This window comes from Anomaloglossus baeobatrachus, chromosome 3 (genome assembly GCF_048569485.1).
Source record: "Anomaloglossus baeobatrachus isolate aAnoBae1 chromosome 3, aAnoBae1.hap1, whole genome shotgun sequence".
Classification (NCBI taxonomy): Eukaryota; Metazoa; Chordata; class Amphibia; order Anura; family Aromobatidae; genus Anomaloglossus; species Anomaloglossus baeobatrachus.
The window spans coordinates 148998632-149026081 of record NC_134355.1 but is presented as its reverse complement, the minus strand read 5'-3'; the positions used below and the strand labels follow the sequence as shown (position 1 = coordinate 149026081).

The 27450-nt window shown below is 47.6% G+C and overlaps 1 protein-coding gene across 7 annotated transcripts in view; it reads left to right on the top strand.

The window, feature by feature from the left end:
• The window catches only part of UTRN (utrophin), a 1025654-nt gene that overhangs the window by 377114 nt on the left and 621090 nt on the right, over positions 1–27450 (top strand). For 6 of the 7 annotated variants that reach the window (XM_075339517.1, XM_075339516.1, XM_075339515.1 and 3 more), the window contains exons 1-4: positions 4985–5101; positions 6496–6666; positions 7802–7957; positions 24462–24599. In XM_075339517.1, coding sequence (XP_075195632.1) covers positions 4988–5101; positions 6496–6666; positions 7802–7957; positions 24462–24599 — 579 coding nt within the window. In that variant the 5' untranslated portion in view covers positions 4985–4987. Of the gene's footprint in view, positions 1–4973; positions 5102–6495; positions 6667–7801; positions 7958–24461; positions 24600–27450 lie in introns of those variants that run through there. The other variant, XM_075339520.1, reaches the window with a different exon arrangement.

The following is a 27450-nucleotide window of genomic DNA, read 5'->3' as shown; positions in this document are numbered from 1 at the left end:
ACGTACCCTTAGAAAGATGAGCAAGACAAAACTTCCCAAGACACCTTTTAGCACTATATGTAGAACGCTGGACAGTAATTCCAGGTCCGGTACCCATAAAGGGCTCTACAGCAGCTCATCATTACCTACTTTGTAGTGTTCTTATTTACTTTTTGAGTCACAATGCCCTGCTCTTCTAGTAGAAATTCCTAGAGTGGACTTCTAGTGTTATGGTCTGGCTCATTTAAACCAATGATTCAATGGCACCGGCCACTACCACATATGATGCTGGGATCTCTATTCTCTTGTCATCTCCCTTGGGCTTCCTGATGATCCGATGACGGGCAGGGAAACACGTTGAGGCCATGAACACAGCATCAAACTGAGGGAAGTACATTTATCCCCCTTGTGTCTTGATTGACATGCTGTAAGCTGATTGTGGCAGAAGCTGTCTTTTGTCTTGTTCTGTACCTAGATAACTGGTATTGAGGTATTAACCCTCTAGTTGAGTTTATAATGGAGTATTATACCATGTGTTAACTATTGAGATTATCAGGTACAGAAACTATCATTATTTTGGTAGGGTCAACTAGGGCGAGTGAGGGTCAGCCGTCGATGAACGGGGGGCGCCCAGCTAAGTTAAGGTGTCATACCCTCCGTTGATAGGCAGAGCCAGACACAGTGACATATTAGGGTCACTGTAGCATAGAGAAGTATTAGGCTGGATTTTTTACTATCATATCTGCCTCTATGAATTTAAGAATTTTGGGCTGTACCTGATCTACAGTAGCTCCCTTTTTATCAATTAGTATTTGAGTTTTTGGAGCTTTTTCACCTGGGCGAATTTTTAAAAAAATGAATTATTAAAGATTGATGTTTTAAAGGGATTTGTATTGCACACCGGTTAAACAGAACTCGGAGAGCCCCAGCACAGGTCAGTTTACGCTGCGGGCAGTACACGCACAGTGGGCATGGGATTTCCATAAGTCCCATCCCCTGTACTTGTACTGTAGAATACAACGTTTTGGACGCAGCTGAATCATGTTGCATCTAAAATGCTGTGAACCCTGATAGTAGGCACGTACCCTTAGGCCCTGTGTGCACTTACCGGATTTTGCCGCGGATTTGCTGCATGTTTCGCTGCAGAAAATGTTCATAACATCTCTGCAGTGAATCACCAGCAAAACCTATGGGAAAAAAAATCCTGTGCGCACTAGGCGTATTTTGACAGCTGCATGTTTTGCTGTGGGATTCCCGCAGCAAAAACAAGTGCATGTCAATTCTTTTCCGCACATCGCTGCGGGATTTCACTCTATTGACTCCAATGTAATCGTGAAATCCCGCAGGGAATAACGCAGACAGCAAATTCTGTGCGGTTCATTGCGTTTTCCTGCGTTATTCCCTGCGGTATTTCGCGGTTTACCTCCGGTAATGTACATCGCTTGCCTGCGGTTTTGCAGGGAAGTGATGTCATTACAGGAAGAGGAAGCGGAGCAGAGAGTAAACACACACAGACAACACAGACACAGACAGACATCACAGACATAGAACACAGACACATAGAACACACATAGAAATCAAACGGAAATATAGAAAACAAAACACGCGGGCTCCGCTGTATTTTTACCGTCCAGCCGAGGTAAACACACAGCGGCGGCCCGGTATTCTCAGGCTGGGGAGGGACAGGGGCAGGGTTAATGTCCCCCGCCTCCCTCCAACCTCCCACAGCCGAGAATATCAGCCGCAGCTGCCCCGGGACTGTCGCATGCATTATGCGGCAGTACCGGAGTGTCCCCAGCTCTTCCTGCTGCCATGTAGCAGTGGCAGTCAAGGTAATACAAGGCGTTAATGGTGGCGGATCACCGCCATTAACTCCAGGCTTGATCATGGCAGCGTCTATGTGACAGCTGACATGATCAACCCGTAAGTAAAGTGAAAAAACACACTGAAAAATCCTTTATTTTAAATAAAACACAAATAAGCCTCGTTCATCCTTTTATTAACCCCGCCCGAAACAAAGTTTCGACGTAATCCACAGCTCCGGCGTCCTGGAATGCTTGCATCCAGCCGCGACTGACACAGACACTGCTGAATGCAGCCTCGCAGCGAGACAGCAGAGGTAACCACAGGGCATTTCCCACGGCCGGTAATGTGAACTCACTGCCGACCATGAGAAATGCAGCGTGTGCTCACAGGGACTCTATCTATCCCTCTATCTATCCTTCTATCTATCTATCTATCTATCTATCCTTCTATCTATCTATCCTTCTATCTATCTATCTATCTATCCCTCTATCTATTATCTATCTATCTATCCCTCTATCTATCTATCCCTCTATCTATTATCTATCTATCTATCCCTCTATCTATCTATCCCTCTATCTATTATCTATCTATCTATCTATCCCTCTATCTATCCCTCTGTCTGTCTATCTATCTATTCTTCTATCTATTCTTCTGTCTATTTCTCTATCTCAGAATGAAATGACTTTTTTTTTTTTTTCAATGTGCTTTATTGCATTGAATGCAATAAAGCACATACCAACCCGCACGCGGCAATACCGCGAACAATACCGCGGTAAAACCGCAGCAAACCGCATGCGGTTTTCGAGTGCGGTTTGCCTCGGTTTTTTACCGCGGGTGCGGTAATCTTTGAATACCTGCGGAATTATCTTGAGAAAATTCCATTTTCCAGTGCGCACAGGGCCTTAGAAAGATGAGCAAGACAAAACTTCCCAAGACACCTTTTAGCACTATATGTAGAACGCCGGACAGTAATTCCAGGTCCGGTACCCATAAAGGACTCTACAGCAGCTCATCATTACCTACTTTGTAGTGTTCTTATTTACTTTTTGAGTCACAATGCCCTGCTCTTCTAGTAGAAATTGTTAATGTCTATCACTCTTACCCACGTTTAACATCCATACCTATCACCATTTGAGAGACTTTTTATCCAATTTTTCTTAATAATTCTCATGCTTTCTCCAAGGTTAAGCACTTAGATATTTGCCATCTTGTCTTCTTGGTACTGTTCTTTGATTGCAAATTTGTGTGTGCTATACACTAGTTTTGTCAACTGCCTGGTTATTTCCATAAGGAAATTCTCCTTCTGCCAGAGAATTACCATCAGATTACCAGGCAACTAGTGACAACATATAATAACAGGGGCAAACAATCTGAGAAGGAAGAAGCGCTCTTATCTCAGAATTGGTGGGCCGAAGATACATACTAGTTGAGAAGATCAGCCCATCATTATTTGCTTGGATTTAATTTAACTATCTGACTTTTATAAATTGAAATCTAATTTTTGGCCAAAGTAAATGTTTTAGGCAGTCTAGTGTGGAGAGAGGGTGGATACATGTCTTAAATCCGCTATATAGGGCAGACACATTTGATGTCCCCACTACACCCTCTTCGTAAACCGCTGTCACTCACACTGGCTCTCCAAGAGCAGTCCCATTCTTTCTCATATGCTTAAGGGCTCATTCAGTGTGAGCAGCTGCGAGGATGACGAGCGCTGCCATCATGAGGTTAGCAAAGTTTATTACCTGCAGGGATAAAGTCCGCTGAAATCGTGATGTCAACGCTCATCATTGAGTTCCATGCCCACCGCGATCTTACCTTAATTCTTGCAAGCGGTCCAAGGCTGTGACTAACGGTGATGGTGAGTTCAGCAAACTTCATCACCGCAGGTAATGTGCCTAGCTAACCTCATGGTGTCAGCACTCGTCATCCCCTGCGGTGACTTGGCCTGACCTAATGATGTTAGCTCGAGCCACTGCAATGCTCTCCCAGCCAATGGGGAACATTCTGTTCTTCATTGACTGAGACAGTGAGTATGGATTGTTGTGGTACCCCCTTAATGGATTACACCGGACCCAGATTAGTTTTTTCTTTTCAATAAATTGGTGAAAGATGGAATGTGTTGAGGATGGTTTTTGTAATAATTGTTTTTTTTTTAGTTTAATTTAATTTTTTTTATTACTGACTGAGTTAGTGATGTTGTGTATCTGATAGACAATGTTATATCACTAATGCCAGGGCTTGATGCCAGGTGACATTACACAACAGATATCAACCCCATATATTACCCTGTTTGCCACCGCACCAGGGCAATAGAATGAGCCGGTGCAAAACACCAGGATTTTGCCGCACCTAATGGATGCGCCACATCTGGGGTGGCTGCGGCCTGCTATTTTTAGGCTGGAGAGGGTCCAATAACCATGGACATTCCTAGTCTAAGAATACCAGACCACAGCTGTATGCTTTACCTTTGCTGGTAATCCAATTTGCGTGGGGCACATTTTCTGTTTTAAATTATTTATTTTAATTTAATTTAAAATAACAGCGAGGGAGCCCTCTGTTTTGGATTACCAGCCAAGGTGAAGCTGCCAGCCGTAGGCTGCAGCTGTCTGCTTTACCTTAGTTGGCTACAAAACATAGAGGGGAACCACATGTCGCATCCGTGGAAAAACAGGAACGTTTTTTACGGACTGGAAAAACAGGACGGTTGTGGAAATGTACATTAACATACACAAGTCCCTATGGTGTTTCCAGTATGTTTCATTTTACGTCATCAAGGACTCTATCAGGAACGTAAATCAAGGGAGAAGAACCTCAGCTCCAGATAATTAGACATAGGGAGGGAAAATGTAACAAAAATCTCCCTCTATTTTATAATAGTAATTCACATAACTAACAGAATGGGGCATAAACAAATTTAATTTTATCCTCAGTTATATTAAAAAACGTTTGCTCAAAGTTCTAAAAATATGTTAATGAGAGATCTCCTTCCACGTGTTTCGCAACTGACATGTGATGTATTGCAGAGATGTTGTTATAGTATAGTAATGGGATTTCCCATTCTTTGCAGTCATACTGCTTTACTGTTCCCTCATGGTCACTCTTTGGTGCCAGCTCTCTAAATTAGCACTCATTAGCAGTCATTTACTTGAGTGCTCACAGCCAATTGACCCTTCTCTATGTTTTGTTAGAATCACAGAGTCAGATGGAAATTTTTGATGAGAATGTCGCTCACATAAGCACTTGGCTCTATCAAGCGGAAGCCCTTTTGGATGAGATTGAGAAAAAGCCAGCTAACAAGAAAGAGGAAATTGTGAAGGTACTGGTCTACAGCATAGCGACAAGGGTTTTGAAACACATAAACCTCCACATATTTTTTAGACTGTGATGGAATCTCAAACTTCCTCCTCAAATAAGGAGGGAAGGTGGAACATATAAATATATATATATATATATATATATATTAAAAATTATTTATAGCACCATTGAGTTTGACGGTTTCTACGTAGGTGAAAGTCTAATATGTTGTGGCAGAGAGTTCCAGAATATGAGGGATGTTCTGGAGAAATCTTATATACGATTGTGGGAAGAGGAGGAAAGAGGGGAGTAGAGAATGAGATCTTGTGAGGTTCGGAGGTTGTGTGCAGGTAAGTAATGGGAGGCTAGGTCACAGATATATGGAGGAGAAAGGTTGTTAGATGCTTTGTATGTCAAGGTTAGGGTTTTGAACTGGAGTCTTTGGGCAATGGGTAGCCAGTAAAGGGATTGACAGAGTGGCGAGACTGGGGGATAGTGGGCAGAAGGGTGCATTAGTCGGGCAGCAAAGCTTAGGATAGATTGGAGTGGTGTAAGAGTGTTAGAAGGGAGTACACAGAGCAAGAGATTGAAGTAGTCGAGGCGGGAGATGATGAGGGCATGCACTAGTGTTTTTGCAGAATCTTGGTTAAAGAATGTACGGAATCAGGAAATATTTCTGAGTTGGAGTCAGCAGGAGGTTAAAGTGGGCTTATATAGATATTGATTTATAATATATATATTTATATATATATATATATATATATATATATATATATGTATATATATATATATATATATATTATAGTATATATATATATATATATATATATATATATATGTATATATATATATATATATATATATATAAAAAAACACACCAACATATGCTCCAATGACGAATGTTTAAGGTCTCCAACAAGAGGGAGTCAATTGATTGCCAGATTTTACTGTTTGCTCTCTGATTAAATTGCATTTGTACAGAAATTGATAGGTGACGTAAAGGGGACCCTGTCAACAGGTCAAAGTGACCAATTTTTACTTTTATTTTATCGCTGATCCCTTGAGTAATTCCTTATTTTTTTCCTTGTAGTCAACATTTGGTTCCAGAGCAATGGGCCTTTTTCTATACAGCTAACTTCTGTGGTATTTTCCAAAGGGGTGTAGCTCACAGGATTTTTAAGGAGTTTAATTACGCTGTGAGCACTTCCCACTTGTGAAAACCATAAAAAAACAGCAATAAATAAAAATCGTTATTTGGATTTAAATAACAAACAAAAAAATTACTCAAGGGAAAAACAATAAGAGCAAAACCTGTCCACTTTTAATCTGGTGACAAGACCTCTTTAATTAAATTTAAATGTATTAATTATGCAGCTACAATATGCAATTTTTTATTTTTTTTATTTTTTTTTTAAGCGCCTTTTGTCTGAGTTGGATGATGTCAGTCTCAGAGTAGATAGTATTCGTGACCACGCAGGAATGCTCACAAGCAGTCGTGGTACATCTTGTCAGCAACTGGTGGAACCAAAGGTGGCTGAACTAAATCGCAACTTCGAGAAAGTTTCACAACACATAACTGCTGCCAAGGTAAAAGAATGCAATGAACCGATGAAATATTTTGCCAGCATTTGTGATATGTCTGGGACCTATGGAGGCTTCTTAGAACACAGTCAGGGAATAATTGGAAGATCACAGCGCCAAGAGCTATCAGATGTCTTGCAGGGACTAAAAGCTTAACTCTCGCTACTAGATGTTTTACTAGGAAGAAGGAACAGCGCAAAAGGTTTTATCCAAGAGAAAAAGAAATATAGAGGTTCATATGTGCTCACCTCGGTGGAAGAAACAAGGCATATCAATGACCGCTGCTGCAGATTCACAGGCTCAAAGAGCCAAAGAGAAGGAGAGAGGGATGATTAATGGTTAATCTGCGCTGCCGGTTAATAATGATGCTGTGCATTATTCAAGAAGCGTGGTTTATTGATTCAACACGTTTCGAAGCTGCCTGACTTCTTCATCAGGAAAATGAAAAACCACAATCACAATGTGGTTTTTCATTTTTCTGATGAAGTGAGGCAGCTTCGAAACGCGTTGAATCAATAAACAACGTTTCTTGAACAACACACAACACCATTAGTAACTGGCAGTGCGGATTAATCACTAATCATCCCTCTCTGCTGCTGGAAGTTTGGCGTTTTGGCTAGGCAAGATTGAGCTGGCTGACAAAGTAATGCTTTTTCCCTGCCATCTTCCTCTAGACAACATTAAGGTAAGGAAAATTGAATAAACTATTAGCAGGGATCAAGACTGTTTTTATTTATTTAGATATTGTAACTAAGGCTGTCATTTCTCATGTAAATGTCATATTTTGTGATGTATAACCTACTTTTTGACACTGTACTTCCCTAGTGACCCTGGTTTTCTGCAGAAATAACATTGAGGTTTTATTAGTCCTGCGATTTTTTTTTTCTTACCATGATTTACATGCAACCTTGAACTTGCACTTAGCACTTTACACTTTGCAAAATCCTAAAATGAAAAGCTTCCCAATATACTTATCTTTACACTTCTTCACTGTTTAAGCTCCCCAATCTATAGGGATATTGAATGGGCCTCCCAGTCATAGTCTGCTGTAGTAACATCACTATAAAGGACGTACTGGTGCAGTCATGCTCGTATGATGCTCTGGGGCAGATGTTTATCATGAGGCTGGTGTCTTTTTCAGATACTTTTGGATCAAGATCCTGGAACGCAAATCACAACAGAAGAACCTTTTAAGTCAGAACCCAATGCTACAGTTCTGGAAGGCTTTGAAACAGAGCTGCTTAGTGTCCAGAAGGTCCTGGAGAAGTATCTACAGTCTCCTGCAGAATGTGAGAAGGTGAGGAAAGGAAGCTTTCCATCTTTGATAAAGCATGTGCAATGAATGGTAGTGATTTATAAGCTCTTCGCTATGCAACGTAAAACCTATTTATCAACAGGAATAGTGCCAGGTGGAAGAAAAAGTATCAAATAATGTTCAAATAAGTTTAATAGGTCTCTGAATCCCTGCCCACCATTATTCAATCCTTTTGACATAGCAATTCAGTTTAGTAGGAGCTGAGCTTCCATTTTAGCAATGGCGCACAGTGAACTTGTGGGTTTCCAACGTCATTCACTTTTTGCAGCTGATCGGTGAGGGTTCAGATTATCAGACTACCACTAATCTAATACATATGGTCTTTAGATCTTAAAAGGTATTCTCATGTTATTAAATTGCTTTAGTTAGAGAAAAAAATAAGCAAGTGTGCAATTGACTTACTTTTTCTGATTGCGTTCATTCTCTCCTGCTGCTAGAGCTTTTATCTTATATAGAGTACAGCTTGATTCCATGGAGCTTGACCACCAGAGCCTGGCCAAGTGTGTGAAGTAGTTTAATTCCAGGAGAAACGTTAACTTCTAAGATCCCAGTCAGCTCTGTAGCGCATTGATTTATAACTTGAAGTTATTTGCTTACGTCCCTCCTCCTCACTCTCAGCTCTTGACCAAGGGGTTCTTATGTTACCTCTAGAATCACAATTCCCTTGCCCCCCGAATAGTTTCCAGAGCATTTTTATTAATTATGGCTTTCATTTTTCTAAACCACATGCTTGTTGAAATGCCCTGTCATCTCTGTATTTAAATACAGTGATACCAGTGTAGACGCAGAACAAACCCTGCCAAACTTTAATGTATTGTAGCAGGACAAAGCTCTTGGATCAAAACTGTTATGCCTAAGACACATGGCATGAAAATCGGAGCAAGTGGAATGTGATAAAACATTGCATTCCACTCGGACCAATATTACTCTATGTGCCAACACCAATGAGCGATTATTTTCTGAGCCCTAATCAGACCGAGAAAATAGTCACAGCATGCTGCGGGTGCAATGCAATCCTCTTTCACTCGCACCCACACAAGTCTATGGGGCGAGAGAAACATTGCACTGCACTCGCATTACACCGGTGTACCGCGAGTGCAGGGTGAGAATGGCAATAGCCGGCAACGGAGGAGAGAGGGAGATAAATCCCTCCCTCCCCTCCTCAGCGCCGGCCCTCTCCTCCTCAGCGCTGGCTCGTCCCTCCTCAGTGCTGGCCCATCCCTCCTCAGTGCCAGCCCATCCCTCCTCAGTGCCAGCCCACCCCCCGTAGCTGTGGTCCGATCGCACGATCGAACCTCAGTCGCAATGACACTCAGTTCCCGCTGTGCTGCCAGCGTGAGCCGAGTGTCAGGCGATGATTGCAGTAGTCCCCGTGTGGCCCCGGCCTTACTCAAAGAAGAGTGACCCACCCTCCAACAAACATAAAATAAGGAGACACCTTTAATCCTTTCCAAAAACTCCCAATTAGCTTTTTATATTTAAGCTTCTGCTGCACTGTGACTCTTCAACTATTTGCATATTCTATAACACAACACAGGTCACTACCTATAATAGGACACTCCAAACATTAGTTATTATGCACATGGGAGGAAAATACCATTTTTTTACCCCCCCTTCCAAACAGGAGTACACTCAAGTCCAAAATAATCAATTATATTTTTATTAGTATCAAAAAATTGTAAACAACCAACACCACATAATTATAAAAATAGTTGCAGCACTCAATTAATAATCTGGACAGCGCAGCATACAATTGCACATGAGAAAAATACATAAAGTGACTATGTGCTAAGATTTTATATAAATAACAGAGACTAAATTTATCATGAACGTAGTATGTTCAGGGCTATAAAGAATACAAGTGCAAATTGCACATAGCACCCTCAATACATAATATTACGAATTCATGTCCTCCATGGTCATTGATAAAGAATAGCACCATCTAGCCAATGAGTGTAACAACCAGGTCGCTGTTTGGAGCTCTGCTGCAGTTCAATAATTATATCCCCTCAAGTGCACGGAGCCGACTTACTGAATGCCCGCGGTCATGCAGCATTCGGCTCACCGAATATAACAATATATCAAAGACCGGCAGAGAGAGCTACCAACAACATGTATTACCTGGGTAAATAGTGCAATGTGGCCGCTGACGTCCGATTCGGACAATTTTTTGATACTAATAAAAATATAATTGATTATTTTGGACTTGAGTGTACTCCTGTTTGGAAGGGGGGTAAAAAAACGGTATTTTCCTCCCATGTGCATAATATTTGCATATTCTGCAACATACATAACAATAGTATGTCATTTCTTTATATGAAAAAGTGTCATACCATAACTAACCTACAGTAAATGGATTGTGTACACGTTAATTTAAATAATAAAGTATTCATAAAGACAATGAAACTAATGGCTATAAACCAGCCTTCTGTTCATTAGTGAGGAAAATTATTGCATGATTCTTCATGATTAATTTTACGATCTCTAATTTTCATATTATTTCCTCTTTTAGTTAAGCGCTATTTCTTAAAATATACAAATATCTCTTAAAAGAATATCTGCAATTTATAGCTTCTTACTGCAGTGTTACAAGTGTGCAGTGCTTCTCTAAGCTTCGGTCCATTTTCACCTTTCAAATAGCATAGCCTCACATTACAGTTGTCATGCACTTGGCTAGTTAAAGAAGCCCTCTTATGAAGTGCTTTTTTCTTTGTCGCTCCATTGGGAGACCCAGACAATTGGGTGTATAGCTTCTGCCTCCGGAGGCCACACAAAGTATTACACTTTAAAAAGTGTAACCCCTCCCCTCTGCCTATACACCCTCCCGTGGATCACGGGCTCCTCAGTTTTATGCTTTGTGTGGAAGGAGGCACACATCCACTCATGCATTCTCATATTAGTTATATCGGTTGGAAGAAAAGAGGGCCCCCACGGGGCCCCCGGCATGTTCCCTTCTCACCCCACTACGTCGGCGGTGCTGTTAAGGTTGAGGTACCCATTGCGGGTACAAAGGCCGGAGCCTCATGCTGTTTCCTTCACCATCCCTTAGCGGCTCTGGGAGAAGTGGGATCCTGACCGGTCATCCATTCACTGGGACCGTGCTCCCTCCGCAGCCCCTGTGGGAATCTGCCGGACAGGAGTCTATTCATCCTCAGGGACCGGGCCCTGCATCTCTAAGGTACTCTGTGTCCCCATGGGGACTGTGCATGGAGCGCCTTCTTCCCGGACGCTGCAGCAGCTGCTGATTTGTGAAGACCGGCGGACTTCCGCGCCGACCGCGCCTGCTTGTCTTCCGCGGTCTTAAATTTAGTCCCCGGCTTCATCGCGGCCTAGTAGCAAAAATCCCGCCCCCGGGCCTGCCTGTCGGGGGTAAGGGCGAGACTGACGACCTGACGTCGGATGTGAGGGCCGGAGCATCCTGTATGTTTCCTCCCCCCTCACTGATCACTGTGGGGACCCCAGATTCCCGCACTTTCCTAGCACCGCCCACGGCTCCACTCCTCCCCTGAGAGCTCCGGCAGCCATTTTTTTGGCATTCTGCCGGTGGAGGATTATCAGGGAAGAGCTCTGCAGCTCTGGGAGACCTAAGGCAGGGAATCTGGAGGACACACACTCCGCTTTTTAGCGGTCGGTAAGCCACACCGGTCACCCGGTGCTGGTCCCCCCTAGGGTGCCGGAATAGATACGTATTTATATACATATTTCTGTTCGGTCGGGCTGTATACCCTTTCCCATATACCCTCAGTGATCACTCTCCTAGGAGACAACAGCATGTCGTCCACAAGGAGCAAAGGTGCTAAGGCACAGGGTTTTTTTGCGACCTGTACCTCTTGTGGGGCTATGTTACCTGCGGGTTCCACCTACCCTCACTGTGAGCAATGCTCGGCCCCTGTTTCGCTTGCTCAGCCGGAGCCTCGGTCACTAGTGGGCCCCTCGGCTCAGGTAGACCCCCCTGCTCCCCCTGTCCAGGCGGCAGGGACAGAGTTTGCCGCTTTTGCTGAGAAACTCTCTGAGTCTCTTTCACAATCCATGGCTCAGTCTATGGACAAATGGTCTGCCAAGCTGCTAGAAGCTTTGCAGTCCAGACCGGTCCTTACACAGGCCCTGGTCCCTGTTGGATCGTCGCCTCCAGGCCCCTCTCGGTCCGCGCTGCAGCGCGCTCCCAGGGTGGGCCCTAGGTCTCACGTGGAGGACTCCTGCCCGGACCACAGTCCCAGACCGGCTAAGCGGGCTCGCTGGGAATCTTCCCCGACTTCTTCACGCTGCTCGGGTTCCCAGCTTGAGGACTCTGGGAACCCGAGCAGCGTGAAGAAGTCGGGGAAGATTCCGGACGTCGCAGCTCAGGGCTCTGACCCTGACGTTGCCCTCAATCTTGATACACCTGAAGGGGACGCCTTAGTAAATGATCTTATCTCGTCCATCAACCAGGTGTTAGATCTATCTCCCCCGCCTCCACCTGTAGAGGAGTCGGCCTCTCAGCAGGAGAAACATCAGTTTCGGTTCCCCAAACGTACACGGAGTGCGTTTTTCGATCACTCTAACTTCAGAGATGCTGTCCAGAAGCCCAGAGCGGTTCCGGACAAGCGCTTTACTAAGCGCCTTACTGACACACGTTACCCCTTCCCCTCTGACGTAGTTAAGGATTGGGCTCAATGTCCCAAGGTGGATCCTCCAGTCTCTAGATTGGCGGCTAGATCTGTGGTATCGGTTGCAGATGGCTCATCGCTAAAAGATGCCACTGACAGGCAGATAGAGCTCCTGGTGAAATCCATCTATGAAGCCACGGGCGCGTCTTTTGCCCCGGCCTTTGCAGCCGTGTGGGCACTCCAAGCTATCTCAGCTTGTCTGGCTGAGATTAATGCGGTCACACGTAATTCTGCTCCGCAGGTTGCGTCTTTGACTTCTCAAGCGTCAGCTTTTTCTTCCTACGCCATGAACGCAGTCTTAGACTCTGCTAGCCATACAGCGGTGGCATCCGCTAATTCTGTGGCAATCCGCAGGGCCATGTGGCTGCGCGAATGGAAGGCAGACTCGGCCTCCAAGAGGTTCTTAACCGGTTTGCCGTTTTCTGGCGACCGATTGTTTGGCGAACAATTGGATGAGATTATTAAGGAATCCAAGGGAAAGGACTCCTCCTTACCCCAGTCCAAACCTAAGAGACCTCAGCAACGGAAAATACAATCGAGGTTTCGGTCCTTTCGTCCCTCCGCCAAGTCCCAATCCTCTTCGTCCAGCAGGCCAGAGAAAGGCCAGAGGAACTCCTATGCGTGGCGGTCTAAGTCACGCCCCCAAAAAGCCGCCGGAGGCACTGCCTCCAAGGCGGCCTTCTCATGACTCTCGGCATCCCCGAACCGCATCCTCGGTCGGTGGCAGGCTCTCCCGCTTTTGCGACGCCTGGTGGCCACATGTTCAAGACCGATGGGTGAGAGACATTCTGTCTCACGGTTACAGGATAGAGTTCAGCTCTTGTCCTCCGACTCGTTTCTTCAGAACCTCTCCGTGCCCCGCTCGGGCCGACGCACTTTTTCAGGCAGTGGACGCTCTGAAGACAGAAGGATTTGTGATCCCTGTTCCCCCTCAGGAACATGGTCGCGGCTTTTACTCCAACTTGTTCGTGGTGCCAAAAAAGGACGGATCATTCCGTCCCGTTCTGGACCTCAAACTACTCAACAGACATGTGAGCACCAGACGGTTTCGGATGGAATCTCTCCGCTCGGTCATCGCCTCGATGTCACAAGGAGACTTCCTAGCATCGATCGACATCAAGGATGCTTATCTCCATGTGCCGATCGCACCCGAACATCAACGCTTCTTGCGTTTCGCCATCGGGGACGAACACCTTCAGTTCGTGGCATTGCCTTTCGGCCTGGCGACAGCCCCACGGGTGTTCACCAAAGTCATGGCATCCGTTGTGGCGGTCCTACACTCTCAGGGCCACTCGGTGATTCCCTACTTAGACGATCTCCTAGTCAGGGCACCTTCTCGGGTGGCGTGTCAACACAGCTTTACCGTCGCTCTGGCGACTCTCCAGCAGTTCGGGTGGATCATCAACTTCCCAAAATCCAAGTTGACACCGACCCAATCACTGACTTACCTCGGGATGGAGTTTCATACACAGTCAGCGGTAGTCAAGCTACCGCTGGACAAACAGCTTTCTCTACAGGCAGGGGTGCAATCTCTTCTTTGGGGTCGGTCACACCCCTTGAGGCGCCTCATGCACTTCCTGGGGAAGATGGTGGCAGCGATGGAGGCAGTGCCGTTCGCGCAATTCCATCTGCGGCCACTCCAATGGGACATTCTCCGCAAATGGGACAGGAGGTCGACTTCCCTCGACAGGAACGTCTCTCTTTCCCTTGCAACCAAGACGTCTCTTCAGTGGTGGCTCCTTCCCAATTCTCTATCGCAAGGAAAATCCTTCCTACCCCCAACCTGGGCTGTGGTCACCACGGACGCGAGCCTGTCAGGGTGGGGAGCGGTTTTCCTCCACCACAGGGCTCAGGGAACCTGGACTCCGGTAGAGTCTTCCCTTCAGATCAATGTTCTGGAGATAAGGGCAGTGTATCTAGCCCTATTGGCTTTCCATCGGTGGCTGGAGGGCAGACAGATCCGTATACAGTCGGACAACGCCACTGCCGTCGCATACATCAACCACCAGGGCGGCACGCGCAGTCGTCATGCCTTCCAGGAAGTCAGGCGGATTCTGCAGTGGGTGGAAGCCATAGCCTCCACGATCTCCGCAGTCCACATCCCGGGCGTAGAAAACTGGGAAGCAGATTTTCTCAGTCGTCAGGGCATGGACGCGGGGGAATGGTCTCTTCACCCAGACGTGTTTCGAGAGATCTGTCGCCGCTGGGGAACGCTGGACGTCGATCTCCTGGCATCACGGCACAACAACAAAGTCCCGGAATTCATGGCCCGGTCTCAAGATCACAGAGCTCTGGCGGCGGACGCATTAGTTCAGGATTGGTCGCAGTTTCGACTGCCTTATGTATTTCCTCCTCTGGCGATGCTGCCCAGAGTGTTACGCAAGATCAGGTCTGTCGTCGCGCCATTCTCGTCGCTCCAGATTGGCCGAGGCGATTGTGGTACCCGGATCTGTGGCATCTCACGGTGGGTCAACCGTGGGCGCTTCCAGACCGCACAGACTTGCTGTCACAAGGGCCGTTTTTCCATCTGAATTCTGTGGCCCTCAACCTGACTGTGTGGCCATTGAGTCCTGGCTCCTAGCGTCTTCAGGGTTATCTCAGGATGTCATTGCCACTATGAGACAGGCCAGGAAACCAACGTCCGCCAAGATCTATTAGAGATCTTGGCGGATCTTTTTATCCTGGTGCTCTGATAATGGTTTTACTCCCTGGCCGTTTGCCTTACCCACTTTTCTTTCATTCCTTCAATCCGGAATGGACAAGGGTTTGTCACTCGGCTCTCTCAAGGGACAAGTATCGGCGCTCTCCGTATTTTTTCAAAAGCGCCTGGCCAGGCTTCCGCAGGTCCGCACGTTCCTGCAGGGAGTTTGCCACATAGTCCCACCTTACAAGCGTCCGCTGGAACCCTGGGACCTTAACAGGGTGCTAACGGCTCTTCAGAAACCACCTTTCGAGCCGCTGCTGGATGTCTCCTTATCACGTCTTTCGCAGAAGGTGGCATTTCTAGTGGCAGTTACATCACTCCGAAGAGTGTCGGAGCTTGCAGCGCTGTCATGCAAAGCCCCCTTCCTGGTTTTTCACCAGGATAAGGTGGTTCTGCGTCCTGTCCCGGAATTTCTCCCTAAGGTGGTATCTCCTTTTCATCTCAATCAGGATATCTCCTTACCTTCATTTTGCCCTAATCCAATTCACCAATGTGAAAAGGATTTGCACTCATTAGATCTAGTGAGAGCACTCCAGTTCTACGTGTCTCGCACGGCGCCCCTGCGCCGTTCAGATGCACTCTTTGTCCTTGTCGCTGGCCAGCGTAAGGGTTCGCAGGCTTCCAAGTCAACCTTGGCTAGGTGGATCAAGGAACCGATTCTTGAAGCCTACCGTTCTTCTGGGCTTCCGCTTCCTTCAGGGCTGAAAGCCCATTCTACCAGAGCCGTGGGTGCGTCCTGGGCATTGCGGCACCGGGCTACGGCTCAGCAGGTGTGTCAGGCAGCCACCTGGTCTAGTCTGCACACTTTCACGAAACACTATCAGGTGCATACCTATGCTTCGGCAGATGCCAGTCTAGGTAGGCGAGTCCTTCAGGCGGCGGTTGCCCACCTGTAAGAGGGGGCCGTTTCGGCTCTTTTCTTTGTCGCTCCATTGGGAGACCCAGACAATTGGGGTGTATAGCTTCTGCCTCCGGAGGCCACACAAAGTATTACACTTAAAAGTGTAAACCCCTCCCCTCTGCCTATACACCCCCCCGTGCATCACGGGCTCCTCCGTTTTTATGCTTTGTGTTGAAGGAGGCACACATGCACGCAAGCTCCACAATTTAGTCAGCAGCAGCTGCTGACTATATCGGATGGAAGAAAAGAGGGCCCATAACAGGGCCCCCGGCATGCTCCCTTCTCACCCCACTCTGGTCGGAGGTGCTGTTAAGGTTGAGGTACCCATTGCGGGTACAAAGGCTGGAGCCACATGCTGTTTTCCTTCCCCATCCCTTAGGGGCTCTGGGTGAAGTGGGATCCTAACCGGTCACCAGGCACTGGGACCGTGCTCCCTCCGCAGCCCCTGGGGGAATCTGCTGGACAGGAGACCGGGTATCGTCAGGGACAGGCCCTGCTCCTCTGAGGTACTCTGTGTCCCCTTGGGGACGGCGCATAGAGCGCCTGTGTAACGGACGCTGCAGCACCTGCCGGGTGTCTTGCGTCGCCGGGACTACCGCGCCGACCGCGCTTGTTTGCCGGCCGCGCTAATAAATTTAGTCCCCGGCTTTTGCGGCCTAGTACCGCAAACTCCCGCCCCCGGGCCTGCCAGTCAGGGGTGAGGGCGGGACGCTAGACTGCAGGTCAGCGGTGAGGGCTGGAGCATACTGAGGTATCCTCCTCCCCCCTCACTGAGCACTGCGGGGCACCAGATTCCCGCACTTTCTGAGGCACGCCCACGGCTCCCTCCTCCTCTCAGAACGCTGGCAGCCATTCCTATCAGCACGTCTGACGCTGGAGAACTTCAGAGGGGAGACAACACCGAGCTCCACAGCTCTGGGAGGCCCAGGCAGGGAATCTGGTGGTCACACAACTGCTGAGGGCGGTCGATAAGCCGCACCTGTTACTAGGTGCTGGCCCCCCTGGGTGCCGAAGTGTATATTTATATGCTTATATTGTATACATTTACTCTGTACGGCCGCACTATTTGCTTTTGGCTATATACCCTCTCTGATTGCTCTAAGAGGAGACAACAGCATGTCGTCCGCAAAAAGCAAGGGTGCCAAGGCACAGGCTTACTTTGCAACCTGTACCTCATGTGCGGCTATGCTACCTGCAGGTTCCACCTACCCTCATTGTGTGCAATGCTCGGCCCCTGTGACACTCACTCAGCCGGAGCCTCAGCCACTGGTGGGACCCTCGGCCCAGGTGGAACCACCTGCTGCCACTGTCCAGGTGACAGGGACAGAGTTTGCAGTATTCGCAGACAAACTTTCTGAGTCTATGGATAGATGGTCTGCTAAGATACTAGAAGCTTTGCAGTCTAGACCGGTAACACAGGTCCCGGGCACTGTTGAATCATTGCTCTCAGCCCCCCCTCGGTCGGCGCAGCAAAGTGCTCCTGGGGCGACTCATAGGTCCCACGGTGAGAACTCCGACACGGACCGCAGTCCCAGACCGGCTAAGCGGGCTCGCTGGGAGCTTACCTCGACTTCATCACACTGTTCAGGGTCTCACCATGAGGACTCTCTGGAGGATGAAGCGGAGGTGGCAGATCAGGGCTCTGATCCTGACGCCGCTCTCAACCTTGATACGCCTGAAGGGGACGCCATAGTAAACGACCTTATAGCGTCCATCAATCAGGTGTTAGATCTTTCTCCTCCAGCCCCTCCGAGTGAGGAGTCAGCTTCTCAGCAGGAGAAATTCCATTTTAGGTTTCCCAAACGTACACGGAGTGTGTTTCTTGATCACTCCGACTTCAGAGATACAGTCCAGAAACACCGAGCTTTTCCGGATAAGCGCTTTACTAAGCGCCTTAATGACACACGTTATCCCTTCCCCCCTGACGTAGTCAAGGGTTGGGCTCAGTGTCCCAAGGTGGATCCTCCAGTCTCTAGACTGGCGGCTAGATCCATAGTTGCAGTGGCAGATGGTGCATCACTCAAGGATGCCACTGACAGGCAGATAGAGCTCCTGATGAAATCCATCTATGAAGCTATCGGCGCGTCCTTTGCTCCGGCATTCGCAGCCGTATGGGCACTCCAAGCTATCTCAGCTTGTCAGTCTGAGATTAATGCAGTCACACGTGCCTCTACTCCGCAGGTTGTGTCCTTAACCTCTCAGGCGTCGGCGTTTGCGTCCTACGCCATGAATGCTGTCCTGGACTCTGCGAGCCGTACGGCGGTAGCATCCGCCAATTCAGTGGCAGTCCGCAGGGCCATGTGGCTACGTGAATGGAAGGCAGACTCTGCTTCCAAAAAGTTCTTAACCGGTTTGCCATTTTCTGGCGACCGCCTGTTTGGCGAGCAATTGGATGAAATCATTAAACAATCCAAGGGAAAGGACTCGTCCTTACCCCAGTCCAAACCAAACAGACCTCAACAACGGAAGGTACAATCGAGGTTTCGGTCCTTTCGGCCCTCAGCCAGGTCTCAATTCTCCTCGTCCAACAGGCCACAGAAGGGTCAGAGGAACTCTGATTCATGGCGGTCTAAGTCACGTCCTAAAAAGACCGCCGGAGGAACCGCTCCCAAAGCGGCCTCCTCATGACTTTCGGCCTCCCCAAACCGCATCCTCGGTCGGTGGCAGGCTCTCCCGCTTTTGCGACGCCTGGTTGCCACATGTCCAAGACCGATGGGTGAGAGACATTCTGTCTCACGGTTACAGGATAGAGTTCAGCTCTCGTCCTCCGACTCGTTTCTTCAGAACATCTCCGCCCCCCGAGCGAGCCGATGCTCTTCTTCAGGCGGTGAGCACTCTGAAGGCAGAAGGAGTGGTTATCCCTGTTCCCCTTCAGCAATGGGGTCACGGTTTTTACTCCAACTTGTTTGTGGTGCCAAAAAAGGACGGATCTTTCCGTCCCGTTCTGGACCTCAAACTGCTCAACAGACACGTGAAAACCAGGCGGTTCCGGATGGAATCTCTCCGCTCCGTCATCGCCTCGATGTCCCAAGGAGACTTCCTAGCATCAATCGACATCAGGGATGCTTATCTCCACGTGCCGATTGCACCAGAGCATCAGCGCTTCCTGCGTTTCGCCATCGGGGCCGAACACCTTCAGTTCGTGGCACTGCCTTTCGGCCTGGCGACAGCCCCACGGGTCTTCACCAAGGTCATGGCAACAGTGGTAGCAGTCCTACACTCTCAGGGACACTCGGTGATCCCTTACTTAGACGATCTTCTTGTCAAGGCCCCCTCTCGGGTGGCATGCCAACACAGCCTGAACATTGCTCTGGAGACTCTCCAGAGATTCGGGTGGATCATCAATTTCCCAAAGTCAAAACTGACACCGACCCAATCCCTGACATATCTCGGGATGGAGTTTCATACTCTCCCAGCGATAGTGAAACTTCCGCTGGACAAACAGCGTTCACTACGGACAGGGGTGCAATCTCTCCTTCGAGCCCAGTCGCACCCCTTGAGGCGCCTCATGCACTTCCTAGGGAAGATGGTGGCAGCAATGGAGGCAGTTCCATTTGCGCAGTTTCATCTGCGTCCACTTCAATGGGACATTCTCCGCAAATGGGACAGGAAGTCGACGTCCCTCGACAGGAACGTCTCCCTTTCTCGGGCAGCCAAGGCCTCCCTTCAGTGGTGGCTTCTTCCCACTTCTTTGTCGAAGGGGAAATCATTCCTGCCCCCATCCTGGGCTGTGGTCACGACGGACGCGAGTCTGTCAGGGTGGGGAGCGGTCTTCCTCCACCACAGGGCTCAGGGTACCTGGACTCAGCCAGAGTCCTCCCTTCAGATCAATGTTCTGGAGATAAGGGCAGTGTATCTAGCCCTAAAGGCGTTCCAGCCGTGGCTGGAAGGCAGGCAGATCCGAATTCAGTCGGACAACGCCACGGCGGTGGCATACATCAACCACCAAGGCGGCACACGCAGTCGGCAAGCCTTCCAGGAAGTTCGGCGGATTCTGCTGTGGGTGGAAGCCACAGCCTCCACCATCTCCGCAGTTCACATCCCGGGCGTAGAAAACTGGGAAGCAGACTTTCTCAGTCGCCAGGGCATGGACGCAGGGGAATGGTCTCTTCACCCGGACGTGTTTCAAGAGATCTGTTGCCGCTGGGGGAAGCCGGACGTCGATCTAATGGCGTCCCGGCACAACAACAAGGTCTCGGCATTCATGGCACGGTCTCAAGATCACAGAGCTCTGGCGGCAGACGCATTAGTTCAGGATTGGTCGCAGTTTCGACTGCCTTATGTTTTTCCTCCTCTGGCACTGCTGCCCAGAGTGTTACGCAAGATCAGGTCCGACTGCCGCCTCGCCATCCTCATCGCCCCAGACTGGCCGAGGAGGTCGTGGTACCCGGATCTGTGGCATCTCACGGTGGGTCAACCGTGGGCACTACCAGACCGACCAGACTTGCTGTCTCAAGGGCCATTTTTCCATCTGAATTCTGCGGCCCTCAACCTGACTGTGTGGCCATTGAGTCCTGGATCCTAGCGTCTTCAGGGTTATCTCAAGAGGTCATTGCCACTATGAGACAGGCCAGGAAACCAACGTCCGCCAAGATCTACCACAGGACGTGGAGGATCTTCTTATCCTGGTGCTCTGTTCAGGGTTTTACTCCCTGGCCATTTGCCTTGCCCACTTTTCTGTCCTTCCTTCAATCCGGAATGGAAAAGGGTTTGTCTCTCGGCTCTCTTAAGGGACAAGTCTCGGCGCTCTCTGTGTTTTTTCAAAAGCGTCTAGCCAGTCTTCCGCAGGTACGCACATTCCTGCAGGGGGTTTGCCACATAGTCCCTCCTTACAAGCATCCGCTAGAACCCTGGGATCTGAACAGGGTGCTAACGGCTCTTCAGAAACCACCTTTCGAGCCAATGAGAGATATTTCTCTTTCACGCCTCTCGCAGAAGGTGGTCTTCCTAGTGGCAGTCACATCACTTCGGAGAGTGTCTGAGCTAGCTGCACTGTCATGCAAAGCCCCCTTCCTGGTGTTTCACCAGGACAAGGTGGTTCTGCGTCCGGTTCCGGAATTTCTCCCTAAGGTGGTATCCCCTTTTCATCTCAATCAGGATATCTCCTTACCTTCTTTTTGCCCTCATCCAGTTCACCAATGTGAAAAGGATTTGCACTTGTTAGATCTTGTGAGAGCACTCAGACTCTACATTTCTCGTACGGCGCCCCTGCGCCGCTCGGATGCGCTCTTTGTCCTTGTCGCTGGCCAGCGTAAAGGGTCGCAGGCTTCCAAGTCAACCTTGGCTCGGTGGATCAAGGAACCAATTCTTGAAGCCTACCGTTCTTCTGGGCTTCCGGTTCCTTCAGGGCTGAAAGCCCATTCTACCAGAGCCGTGGGTGCTTCCTGGGCATTGCGGCACCAGGCTACGGCTCAGCAGGTGTGTCAGGCGGCTACCTGGTCGAGTCTGCACACTTTCACGAAACACTATCAGGTGCATACCTACGCTTCGGCAGATGCCAGCCTAGGTAGGCGAGTCCTTCAGGCGGCGGTTGCCCACCTGTAGGAAGGGGCCGTGTTACGGCTCTATTACCGAGGTATTCTTTTACCCACCCAGGGACTGCTTTTGGACGTCCCAATTGTCTGGGTCTCCCAATGGAGCGACAAAGAAGAAGGGAATTTTGTTTACTTACCGTAAATTCCTTTTCTTCTAGCTCCTATTGGGAGACCCAGCACCCGCCCCTGTTCCCTTCGGGCTGTTGTTCTTTTGTGTACACATGTTGTTCATGTTGAATTGTTCTGGGTTCATGGTTTTCAGTTCTCCGAACATCCTTCGGATTGAATTTACCTTAGACCAATTTATAAGTTTCCTCCTTCCTGCTTTTGCACCAAAACTGAGGAGCCCGTGATGCACGGGGGGGTGTATAGGCAGAGGGGAGGGGTTTACACTTTTAAGTGTAATACTTTGTGTGGCCTCCGGAGGCAGAAGCTATACACCCCAATTGTCTGGGTCTCCCAATAGGAGCTAGAAGAAAAGGAATTTACGGTAAGTAAACAAAATTTCCTTCTTTACCGAGGTATTCTTTTACCCACCCAGGGACTGCTTTTGGACGTCCCAATTGTCTGGGTCTCCCAATGGAGCGACAAAGAAGAAGGGAATTTTGTTTACTTACCGTAAATTCCTTTTCTTCTAGCTCCTATTGGGAGACCCAGCACCCGCCCCTGTTCCCTTCGGGCTGGTTGTTCTTTTGTGTACACATGTTGTTCATGTTGAATTGTTCTTTTGGTTCACAGTTCTCCGAACATCCTTCGGATTGAATTTACCTTAGACCAATTTATAAGTTTCCTCCTTCCTGCTTTTGCACCAAAACTGAGGAGCCCGTGATGCACGGGAGGGTGTATAGGCAGAGGGGAGGGGTTACACTTTTTAAAGTGTAATACTTTGTGTGGCCTCCGGAGGCAGAAGCTATACACCCAATTGTCTGGGTCTCCCAATAGGAGCTAGAAGAAAAGGAATTTACGGTAAGTAAACAAAATTCCCTTCTTTTCCATTAAATTTGTATATGTGCATTTAGTGTGTTGTGAGCTTATTAATATAATTACCTACTACCGCTTTCTTCTGGATCCAGAGTTGTTCTACTCTTCTCAATTACGTCACTGCACTTCAGTCTATTCTGCTCACTCTATACTCTATATGTGTGAGCCGGAAGTCTCTTTTACTTTGTAAGTCTATAGAGGCTTGTTCTAATGTTCCATAGACTTACATTGTAAAAGCCACTTCCAGGTCATGCAGAGTACAGTGTGATCCAGAGAGTCTGAAGAGCAGTGACATCACTGAGAAGAGGAGCACAGCAGTTTGATCCAGAGAGTCTGAAAAGCAGTGACATCACTGAGAAGAGGAGCACAGCAGTGTGATCCAGAGAGTCTGAAGAGCAGTGACATCACTGAGAAGAGGAGCACAGCAGTGTGATCTAGAGAATCTGATGAGCAGTGACATCACTGAGAAGAGGCACACAACAGTATGATCCAGAGAGTTTGAAGAGCAGTGACATCACTGAGAAGAGGAGCACAGCAGTGTGATCCAGAGAGTCTGAAGAGCAGTGAGATCACTGAGAAGAGGAGCACAGCAGTGTGATCCATAGTTTGAAGAGCAGTGACATCACTGAGAAGAGGAGCACAGCAGTGGGATCCAGAGAGTCTGAAAAGCAGTGACATCACTGAGAAGAGGAGCACAGCAGTGTGCTCCAGAGAGTCTGAAGAGCAGTGAGATCACTGAGAAGAGGAGCACAGCAGTGTGATCTAGAGAATCTGACGAGCAGTGACATCACTGAGAAGAGGCGCACAGCAGTGTGATCGAGAGAATCTGACGAGCAGTGACATCACTGAGAAGAGGAGCACAGCAGTGTGATCCAGAGAGTCTGAAAAGCAGTGACATCACTGAGAAGAGGAGCACAGCAGTGTGATCCAGAGAGTCTGAAGAGCAGTGACATCACTGAGAAAAGGAGCACAGCAGTGTGATCCAGAGAGTCTGAAAAGCAGTGACATCACTGAGAAGAGGAGCACAGCAGTGTGATCCAGAGAGTCTGAAGAGCAGTGACATCACTGAAAAGAGGAAAGCAGTGCTGTATCTCAGAGAAAGCAGGGCTAGGTGAGTATATTAATTTACTCACACTACCTGCACATATACACAGATTCAATGCAATAAAGACGCCCTCCCATGAAGTTTTCAATAAATCAGGCCCTATAGGGAACAATGGTGTACTGACATTGGACATGTTGCAGTGAACTCTGAGAAGTAAGCGCCTTTTGGTTTCTGAGCCTGAAGAGCTTTGTTTGTTTTGGCTCCATTTGCCTGGTTTATCCTAGTGTTGTTGTTTTTATAATACTTCATATATATCATTTTATATATATTATTTGGTAGAAATATTCAAGAAAATTTCTATAATGCAGTAGGCATGTGTTGCTTAAGCTGCTGGAATGAAATGTATTGTGACTGCCAGGGATGAGCTCTGTGGTTTCTGATTACGCCTGTGTTTTATATCTTCGACTGACGAATTCTTGAGCAAGGGGTCAATACAGCTGGCAGCTGAGAATTTGGGTGTTGCGTTAAGTTGGGTCACAGTCATTGTATCACTTCTCACTATTGCGTGTTTGTGTGAAAGGCAAATAAGCAAGTTGTACAGTCAGAAACCCTGTAATAGCTTACACGGGATACAACATTCAGCTCTGACATATGATTTTTATTTTATATAATTAGATTGAAGAGGAGCAGCCCCACATTGAAGGCATCCTGTACAGAGGAGAGCAGCTCCTTCCACAAGCAATGGACGACATCCAGAGGGAGAAACTCCGCTTGGAACTTATGCTCTTGCAGACCAGATACAACAGTGTCAAGGTTAGGATAAAGCATGTGCATGTATCACTTGTGGTCATAGGTATAGTATTTAAAATGGATTGCTTTTCTTTACTTATCTACATTGGAAAAGCACAGGGTTGACCCACAATGTCCTAATTTCTGACATGGGAAATATACAATTATGAAGGCTGTAAAATTACCAAGTTGAGTCATTTTTCTTTATAACGTTCGGCTATGGTAGTAACAAACCTGCACTTTGAAGCAGAAGACAAAAAATCTATCACTTGGAATAACTGTTTGTGCCTGGCCAGGAAATGTTGCTACCAGTCGGAGCTGAGGGTACTTGGATTAAAAGGAGCTATTATAAGATATGACCTTGTGTTTAAATGTAAACACATTTTTGTGTTATATGTAAATTACTCTGCAAAAGTTATAGGTGAGTGGGGAAAATCTGCTGCAAAATAAGACAAATTTAAAAAGTAGAAGTTATTTTAGTTTATTTTTATCACTTAAAGGGAACCTGTCACCATTTTTTAGGCGTATAAGCTGCAGCCACCACCACCGGGCTCTTATATACAGCATTCTAAGATGCTGTATATAAGAGCCCAGGCCACTGTGACAACATAAAAAACACTTTATAATACTTACCTAACGGTCGTGTGGTTGGCCATATGGGCGTCTCCGTTCTCCGGTGCCGGCGCCGCCTCTTTCGGCCATCTTCGTCCTTCTTCTGAAGCTTGTGTGCATGACGCGTCTACGTCATGCACACTCGCTGATCCTGCGCAGGCGCACTACAATACTTTGATCTGCCCTGCTCAGGGCAGATCAAAGTGCGCCTGCTCAGCACCTGAATGCCAGCGAGCGTGGATGACGTCGGACGCGTCATGCACCGCGGCTAGAGAAGAAGGAGTACAAAGATGACCGAAAGAGGCGGCGCCGGCACCGGAGAACGGAGACGCCCGTATGTCCCACCACACAACCGTTAGGTAAGTATTATAAAGTGTTTTTTATGTTCTCACAGCGGCCTGGGCTCTTATATTCAGCATGTTAGAATGCTGTATATAAGAGCCCTGTGGTGGTGGCCGCAGCTTATACGCCAAAAAACTGGTGACAGGTTCCCTTTAACAAGATAAAAAGTGACAAAGAGAAAAACAAAAATGTAAAGCAAATCAGTATTTTACATGACCACCATTCGCCTTCAAAACCGCATCCAAGCATCAGGTCTTCTAGGTATACTTACACGGTTTTTTAAGAACTCAGAAGGGAGATTGTTCCAATCATCTTGCAAAATTAACCACAGCTCTTCTGTAGGCTTTTGCAAATCCTTCTTCCTCTTCATTTAATTCCAGACAGACCGGATGATGAAGAGCTTAAGGCTCTGTGGAGGCCATATCATCACATCTATAACTCCTTGTCCTTTGTTATGATAAAGATAGTTGTTCATGACATTCGCTCCATGTTTGGATATACATACATACACATAAAGTGTGATAGTAACTTCATTATTCTACAACTACACAGTTTTGTGAAAGCTGCTTTCAGTGTATTGATGTTTTAGAAAGACAGGTCATGGGTATTAGGGGACATATAACGTCAATGGGCAGTTCAGAAGCAATTAAAAAATACATTTAACACAAAAAACCTGATCTAAACAATGGGTCATTTTCTCGACTTCCTGTATTAAAAGACTTTTTTGAAAAGTGCAGAGAGTTGATCCCCTGTTTGAAAATTGTAAACACAGCCTAAATCTCACCTAACATTGTCTGACCCTGCCAATATCAATGGGTTTGGCCAAGAGTCTAATGTATATGGTAGCCTTGGCTAATTTGTTAGTGGTTGAAATATCGATCCGGCATGTCCAATGTCGAACTGTGGATCCTGTTGCCTTCCAAGGATAACTTACCATCAGATATGTCTGGCAATGGCTGGCTAATAAAGAATAGAGGAGCGCTCCGGTATCTGGGACAGCCTGCCATAATGACTGTCAGCTAAACAATTGGCCGAACCATTTTTCGTCCGACAGCTATCCACTGTGTATGGGGTGCTTTAGATTTTCTCTAAGGTTGGACATAGATATAAGACAGATAACGCCAGAGTTTTGAATTACCTACATTTATTTTCTCTAGTGTTCCCAGGATATTTTGGTTTCCATTGCTGGCACAAGAGAGGGTATCTCTGAGTCCTCTTATTTTATCGACTAGCCTGTCAATAATGATTTTTCTGACAGGGAAATTTATAGCGCAGATAAACAGACCACATAGTAAATTAAATCAACCATTTCCATCAAAATCAACAGAAAGCTGCTACAAACGTTTCATGTATGTATTAAGTGTTAACCTCCTATATACATTTGACCAATGTTGGGCGCAGCTGCCAATATCAACTGCCTTGGTCAGCACTGAACATGTATGCAGGCGCAAGCAAACTGATTCTTAGGGGGGCTGTACACGTTGCGACATCGCTACCGTTATATCGTCGGGGTCACGTCGTTAGTGACGCACATCCGGCGCCGGTAGCGACATCGCAACGTGTAAATCCTAGGTGCGACGATGAACGAGCACAGAAGCGTACAATATCGCTGATCTGTGTAACGTCGTTCATTTCCATAATTTCGGCTCGACCACAGGTACGATGTTGTTTGTCATTCCTGCAGCTCCACACATCGCTGTGTGTAAACCCGCAGGAGCGACAAACATCTCCTTACCTGCATTCCGACGGCAATGTGGAAGGGAGAAGGTGGGCGGGATGTTATCTCATGCTCATCTCCGCCCCTCCGCTTCTATTGGCCGGACGATTTAGACGTCACGGTGACGTCGCTGTGACGCCGAACGTACTCCCCCTTGAAGGAGGGATTGTTCGGCAGTCACAGCGACGTCGCTGACCAGGTAAG